This window comes from Mesitornis unicolor, unplaced genomic scaffold, assembly GCF_000695765.1.
Source record: "Mesitornis unicolor isolate BGI_N332 unplaced genomic scaffold, ASM69576v1 scaffold17068, whole genome shotgun sequence".
NCBI classification, from domain to species: domain Eukaryota; kingdom Metazoa; phylum Chordata; class Aves; order Mesitornithiformes; family Mesitornithidae; genus Mesitornis; species Mesitornis unicolor.
The window spans coordinates 10,140-18,154 of record NW_010204026.1 but is presented as its reverse complement, the minus strand read 5'-3'; the positions used below and the strand labels follow the sequence as shown (position 1 = coordinate 18,154).

The 8,015-nt window shown below is 48.0% G+C and overlaps 1 protein-coding gene across 1 annotated transcript in view; it reads right to left on the bottom strand.

The window, feature by feature from the left end:
* Window positions 1-8,015, bottom strand: part of LOC104545726 (rab effector Noc2-like) — a 31,107-nt gene that overhangs the window by 20,349 nt on the left and 2,743 nt on the right. The window contains exons 3-4 of the mRNA XM_010190931.1: window positions 7,310-7,439; window positions 3,526-3,612 (exon numbers count right to left, since the gene is read on the bottom strand). Of these exons, the coding sequence (XP_010189233.1) occupies window positions 3,526-3,612; window positions 7,310-7,439 (217 nt within the window). The remainder of the gene's footprint in view (window positions 1-3,525; window positions 3,613-7,309; window positions 7,440-8,015) is intronic.

Below are 8,015 nucleotides of genomic sequence, written 5' to 3'. Positions count from 1 at the left end.
GGAAAGAGGAAGAAAGATTCTTGCCCTCGAAAGTGAATGTGAACTTGACTGAATTTGCTTCTGCCCTTGCTTGCAAGGGCCAATAAAACACAATCCACACCTGCTTCAAATCCACCAACCTCAGAACACATTGCAAAGGAAAACATCCACAGGATCCTGGAAGAACAAAAGGGGGTTTTCAAAGAAGCTTCTGCAAGCAGCCAGTACAAGCAGTATCTCCAACAGGCCAGTTTTGGCCCAAGGCAGACGAGGTCTATCTTATTTCAGAAAGAAGAGATGCACTTACAATGCAGGGGTGTCTGCTGGTCCTTGGGGATGCTCTCTTTGCCAATAGGAACATCCAGGCTCTGTCAGGTCCTGGCCACGTCAGAACACAGCACTTTTCTCCCAGTGCCTCTCTGGCAGCTTGGAGACCCTCACCCTGCACATACACATCACACTCGGCAGCTTGGGTGCTGCTGAATGTGCTGTTTTGCTTCTGGATGACTGGGACGCAAGCAGCAGGCAGAATCCATTAATCACCTCCACGCTCCAGAAATAAGACGGTGTCACAGCAACTCGTTCTGCATTGCTATGCAGCACAGCCTTCCCAGTGGAGGTTTTCAAGGAAACAGAAAGAAGCAAAGAACGCTTCTGAATGGCTGAGGCTGGGATTCCCAAAGGGATCTGCGGGCATCAAACATTCAACTCCTACTGAAAAATTGATGTAAACAATAGACTGTTACTTTGGTCTTCATTTTGACCCAGGAACACTGATAATTTAATCGTAACTGAAGCCAGCACAGATTCTGTCCGCACAGCAAAAGCAGGATGATGACTTCCACGTCACTAAACTTATGCTAGCTTAAATCAGGCTTACAGGAATAACTAATGACAAGGAAGATGCAGGGATGAAAGCTTTCACATGTACAAATGCCACGTGCTTTAGCTGTTAGCTGGTACAAATGAATGGTGGGGGTCCAACCCCACCGTCCTGGCCTGAGATCCTGGCACGTCACAGGGCTCCCGTGCTCACTCAGTGCATGGCAGAGGCTAAAGGGGACAATCACAGTCCTAGGCTCTCATCTCAGGCAGGTGACACTTATTAACCCCAGGCAACATCATTTAGTCCATTCAGGTTTCCAAATGACCTCCCTTTCGCACTTCAGTGCCTGAGAGTCTCTCACTAACAGAGTTGAGAGCTTCATAAATATCATGCCCTAATAGCTTGAGCAGTGGTTCAGAAAATTGCAGACAGTGATCAAAGCGCTGATGCAGAGGGAATCACCCAGCTTGGAAACACCACATCTCATCACACCTCCTGGAGGGGGCACCAGCACCAAACACTCACCCACTAAAACGGCCAAGTTTAGGCACCTGAGCACAGCCCAACAAGGTGGGAGGCGTTGCCAGAGCTCTGTGGCCTGGGACAAGCCTACTTTAAGTACATGCTTTGTTGGCACAGGCTAAAGAACCTTCCTCAGTCACGCTGTGCATTGAGAAGGGGGGTATTGGCTTATCACTGCATCACACAACACAAAGTGGGTTCCTGAAACTCCCTGCCTGCATCTCAGGAAATAAAATAAGGCCAACCAAGCAGGTTGGACAGAAATAAGAATATCTGATCCCAAAGAGCAGACATCCATCTGCACTCATTGATACCAAATATAACCTTCAGCAAAGAGCATGGCCAAATGGGTTTTGTCCAGAGCAGATGGCAATACAAGACAGATCTAGATCACAGAAACAGACGGCCACAAGGAACTGGTTGTGAACACAAACCCTTAAAAGAAACCTGGTAGTTTAGTTCATGTCCTGCAATACCATGACACCTGAACCAGCTTCAGGAACTGCACTAGAACCAGCCATCAGCCCGAGGCCTAAGAGCCTCATCTCTTCCTCGCACGGACTCTTACGGAGGACCTGATCAAATCCACTCTTCAGACATTTATTCTGATACTGCCTCAGCTTCCTTGAGGAAATTCTTCCTTCCTAAGCACATGGGAAGACAGAGGGGATGTATGACTTGACACCTGGCTGTGTGTCCACCCCGGGACCCTTCCAACCTTCTCCTGGTCAGGGCACCAGCATCACTGCAAACAAGAAAGGAGACAGACCTGAACCGACCTTACAGAGAATTAAAAATTAAAGATGAAGCTTACAGCTAGGAGGTAAGATGATGCTATTTTTTAGTTAGCTTAAGAGGGAAAGTTCCATCTATTTTCAGTAGGGAAGCACTCTGTATCTCAGGTTTCACGGAGAGACCGAGCTCTGAAGGTTACAGTACCCCCACGCGCTGGCTGCACATAACACACACTGGACAGGTTAATATTCTTCTCTGTCCAGTGACCATAGCTCCTCATTATTTAGGATACAGCATAGGATGAGAAAAAAATATAGAAAGAACAGGATAAAAGAAATAAAGTCAATTTTAGTCCCTTATCCATCTCCCTGCAGAACACAGAAAATACCTTGACCTGCCTCACTCTCCATTTCAGGACCTCCAGTTCGAATTCAAAACATCTGGATTATTCAGTGCATCAGCAATACCCAAGAAGCTGGATTGCTCTTTGCCTGCCATACTCACATCCACACTGCTGCTCAGAAGTTAAAGACGAGCGGCATCCATGTACCCCTCATCTTACCTGAACATGAACTTTACAAGTGCTCCCACAGAGACAAATCCCTCCTCTGCAAAACCTAAGCAATGCTAAGTTTCCACAACTAGAATATGAAAGTTTCAGCATCTCAAACATCTGCACAAATGCTCTCACTACACTACAAAAATTGATTTAGCAGAGCACCCAGGTTTCACAGTTGGCTGCAGTGGTCAGAAATAGCTGCACTGGATTGATGTTCAAGGACCACAAGCAAAAGCCCAAAATAAATTTATGTGAACAAGTGAAAATCCTTCTGTGATCACAGAACAAATTCACTGACTTCACTCCACTATAGAGCAGTAAGCCCTGATGTTGGTGGCTGCTGGCTGGCAGACAAGAATTGAGGCAGGCTATTACATTTTGCAGTGTAAAGTCAAGGATGAAGGATATAAAAATTTAGAGACCTGCATTAGAAGTCTCACACACTGGCAAATTATGGGATTTTGTAGGCAGGGAGGAAAACAGACTTAAAAGCTGCAATCCTAGTTATTTTTAGAGGGAGAAATATTGCAGCTATGCTCTAGATCTCTCCAGCTGTATTAAAGAACCAGTGTTAGCCAAGTTTATTTGCCACAGAGCTAGGAGAGAAAGAGCTTGGCAGCAGAAGGTAACAGTCTTTTTATGACCATAACTAGAAAAACCCCACAAAGCCATACAGGCTGCAGGGGCTGGTGGTTTTCTATCCCCTCCGTGCCATCACAAATTAAAGTTGTCACCCTTGTGTATATTCACTGAGCCTGCTGGGCCTCCAGCCAAGCTTCCCAAACCCCACTTCAAGGTGCCCTCCACTGCCCCAGCACAGGAAAGAGCCCACACACACTCAGCACACGCTTGGGACAGGTAGGTGCATGCTGCTGAGCCCTGTCTCTCCACAGCTGCATTTTACCTCTCTCTGTTCACTGCAAATCTTGCACAACCAAAGAGGACGCTTCTGGGTTCCAATGGTTTCTATTCCACACTTGGTGCAAACTTTCTGAAACAAGGAGAGAAGAAGAAAGGTGATGTTAACAACTCCCACAGCCATATGTAGCCCTTGGGAGACAGAAGGTCGAGAAGCATCTGTCCTAACAGTTTTGCTTTGCTTTCCTTAAAAACATGCTACAATTTTCTTATTTATCCTGGAGGACCACTGGTTGCAGGGAGCTGCTTCAGGTCTATACGGACATGAGCCAAAGGCAGATCTATAGCACAGTCCTTGATGGCAGGGTGAGAAGTGAACTGGACAGGGCAAATCAAACCACAGGACTAAGAGCTATATTTCTAAAGTGTGGGGTTTTTTTATTAGTTCTTTAAATCCTAAAACTCAATCACTGTGGCATGGAATGCAGCTGTAACCAAGCACAAAATGAGAGCGAGTTTGTGCAAGACTGGAAATCCTCTCCTCCCCTCCCTCACATAGTCCTAAACCCCACGGCTTCCCCTCCATTCCAGCATGCACTCAGCAGCTATTGATTTGTGGCTGCTTAGGAAGCAGGCACGACCGTGCCTACACGCACATTTCCTGAGCAGAATGCCTGATAACACCACACAGCCTCTATTGCCGCACAAGGGAACTTTCATGTCTCCGCTGGCATTACGAGCCATTTACAACCTGAATCACCTAATATTATTTAATGAAGCTGATGCGTATCAGGCTTGGCTTACAGCTTGAATGAGAAATCGGGGGAATTCTTTGATCCACACAGAGCAAAAGCCACTCAAAAGAGGGCCCTGGAGAGCAAAACCTTGTTTCGAGACAGGTGAATTTAATCTCCCCAGCTAAGGTTTTACATATTCCCCAATCCAGACCGCTGCTCCTCTGAGCCAGGAGGTCTGTGTCCAGGTACCAAAGTCTCAGTGGCTCACCCAGAGCCCATGCCCAGAAGAGGAGAGCAGCAGAACCACAGCACCTGAGGCTGTCACACGTGCCACATCACGTGAATAAATGCACCCAACTATTTTGGTCAGTGTAATCCAGACACAGGCTTGTCCCTGCCTCATGCTCTGAGAGGTGGCACCAGCAGCCCCAGAGAGGTTGGTGCTCCTCTCCTCCCTTTGTTCCTGTCCTCACCCTCATCCTCCCATAGAAATAAGGAACAACCTCTTTGGTCTGATGTTTCAATACTCAACATGGTGCTACCCAAGCCAAGGGGATTGCAGATGCAATTAGCAGGCACCACCTGAACTACCCCAAATTCTCCCTCCCTCAAACCAAAATCTGAGGGAGCAACTCAGTCCTAAATGCCCTCGAAGATCCCAATCCCCACACGTATTGCACATTCAAACACTCCCTCTAGTGGAAGTTTCCAAGTGATTTTATTCCTAGCCATAAATTTTGAAAGTTCTAATATAAAACGACGCTTTCCTTCTCCCTTTCTCTGCAGACTAGCTGGAAAATTGAGCATCACTCACAACCCCTCAAAAGACATAAAAATCAAGGACATTAAATGCAGCCCCATTCCTCATTAAATACAAGATAAAGCACTTCTCCCACTTAGACTTCACCTTTTATAGATACCGATACCCTCCGCATGGTAAATGACACATTATGCTTTGTCTAACTACTGCTATTGTTAACACACCTGGATTTGCATACATCTTTGTCTTGCCATAATGCATTTATTTCTAAGATAGTAAGAACTAACATTAAAAATAGTCTTCATAAAACAGAAAGTGGCACTCAGAAAATCCACCAGGCGACAAGAAATATAGAACCTCTACTCAGCAGCAGGGATTTCCTGAAGTTCTTTGCTGTGTTTCAGATGCATCATCACAACAATTCCTGTTATTTAATTAAATGGGTTGCAATGAGATGGTAACAGAGCAATGTTAGCAAGAAAAATATGAACTTTAAAATCCGTAATTCCCTGAAAAGTCATTGCTTATTGCACACAGCACCACACAAGTGATGGATATCCCTGGATGAGAGGGAACAAGCTTAAAGTAACAGTCCACTCTGTGCTCTGCTTAAGAGTTGACTGCTCCCTGAGTTCATAGCATTAAAAAGCAGCAAGGCAAGAAGCCCAGGGCACCCAGACAGCATCGCCCTAAGCTTGCACACAGCTGAAAAGCGCAGCCAAGCTGAAAGCAGCTACAAAATGCACACTGGAAAAGTGGGGTCTCACCTTAAAACAACCCAGATATGAACCCTCCTGAACTGCCCAACAGACCAGACAAAAAGGGAATAACCACAAAAACCTCCAGTCATTCTCTGGAGTTTTCTGGGCACAGCCCTCCCAGAACCTTGCACTCATGCAGCCTCACTAGCTAGGGAGGTTACTACCTGCAACTGCAAATGGACAGGGCAGGGAAGTGGCTGTGCCACCTTTTGCCTCCTCACGGCACAAGGCTCACAAGAAGGAGGTTAGAAAGCACTGTAGCAACGTGACTTGGCTGGTTTCGGAGAAGGCAAGAGCAGAATCGCTCAGGGAAGAAGGCAAGAATACAGCACATCCTGTTATTCCGCATGCATAAAATGTGGGAAACGGCCAGCCGCGTCCTGTCTGCCATCCAGCCCTTGTTCTCCACAGACACATGCACAGAGCCCACGCTCCTCTCCAAGAGTGCTGCCCTGTAGCTCCCATTCAAACCAGAGCTTTCACTTCACTGTGCCTAACTGCTGCTTCCTTCCCCACTCATTCCCAAAAAAGCTGCTTTCTTCCTGGCTTAGGACCCAGGTGTTCAAATGTTTCTGTTTATTTTCCCAGTCACTGCCTTACAAGCAATTTCCTACATAATCCCTGCCTCAGTCAAGCTTCTTCTGCAAACTGGATCCAGTGGAGAAAATCACTCCACAGCACAGCTCGCAGCAGTTCCCTGCCCAGCCCGTATGGAGGGATGCTGGGACCTCAGTTCTGACTGCAAGGGGGCCCCACCTTCCTTCCTTCTCTTACAAGACCTCTAAGCCCAGCAGTGCTGCAGCCGACCGTGGTCCAGGCCCAGCCTGGCAGCCTGCTCCGCACAAGAACTGCATCTCACAAACTCCAGCAGCACTGGCACAAAAGGTTCTCCATCGTGGCCTGCATGGCTGCACAACCACTGAGGTGCCAATGTGCACCACCCCATGGTAAAGGAGCAGGTTTTACTCAGTGCTGTGGGCTCCACTGGACATCTTCTCAGTGACAGGGTGGGTGACATCAGTGAGTGTCTCCTTGGCTCTGGTACCCACCAGGGACAGAGTCAGCACAGGCTGCTCCCTTCCACCCTACCAACAGCAAGTCAGAAACTCTCCTGCACCCAGCAGGTACCCTCACCTCTCCCCAGACACCACCACTGAGGCAAAGTCACTTACAGAGGTACCTCCCCAGGGAAAGATGGGCTTCAAGTGCAGGAAAAACAGCCTCCCAGCAGAGGGAGGATGAGGTGGTTGCCTTGGAGATCATCTTCTCCACAGCAATACAGATTAACCCCTTGGCTGCAGAGTCTAGGCAAGAAGCAATCATTTGTCCGGGCACTGGCAGAACAGCAGTCTCCCTAAAAACTGACACTGCTTTTCAAACAGCACCCGTGCAGCCCTGCCAACAACATACACAAACACAGGCACTCATGGATGCACAGGCTAGTTTATGTATTGGGGTTGAAAACCTTACACTGGTTTGGAACTTGAAGATGGACTTGAGTCCTCTGAAGAGAGGTGTTACTGGAAGGTCAAAGGACAGACCTTGCAGTGAATAACAGGAAAGCACACAGACCTTTTTGCAATCCTGACAGAAGACAGAGGTGCTCCCCAGCAGCCCCAGCAGTTCCCCGCAGAGCAGGCACTGGGAGAGGCCGTTCCCCATCACGTTCTTTCTCATGTTCTCCAGCCGCTCCACCAGGCGCCTGTGGGGATCGAGGCAGAGCAGAGGTCACAGCGGGAAATTGAAGCGCACAGTCATGAGGCACGCCGAAAACCTGCAGACATATGCTCCAGACTCAGCCTACCTTTGCTTCTTCCATACAGTTTTGGGCCCCTTGCTGGGACCATTTGTACTTTCACTTCAGTTTGTACACTCAATGCTTCCTATCAACTGGCTCTTGGTCCTCAGGGGATACAAACCCCTGTAAATCCATCTACCGATGCTCACCAAGCCCAGAATAATCAAAACTGTGAATACCACTGAGAGGCCTGACTCAGCTTAGGGGGTGCAGAGCAGACAGCTCACAAGAAGGGCCTGATCCTACACCTTCAGGAGCTCAGAGTCACTAGGACCACACAGTCTCAGCACAATGATTTCCTGCCTGTATAGCAGGAAAAGCCTTTAGTGCTCACATTAGGGCAAATCAGACAGCACCGGGAAAGGGCAGAGGAGTTAAACTTGCCAAGCCCCAGGCACACAACCTGCCCACATCCCATTAGAAGCAGAAAGGCCAGACTGAAGCCATCAGACCAAAATGAGCCCAGCTGCAGCACAGGAA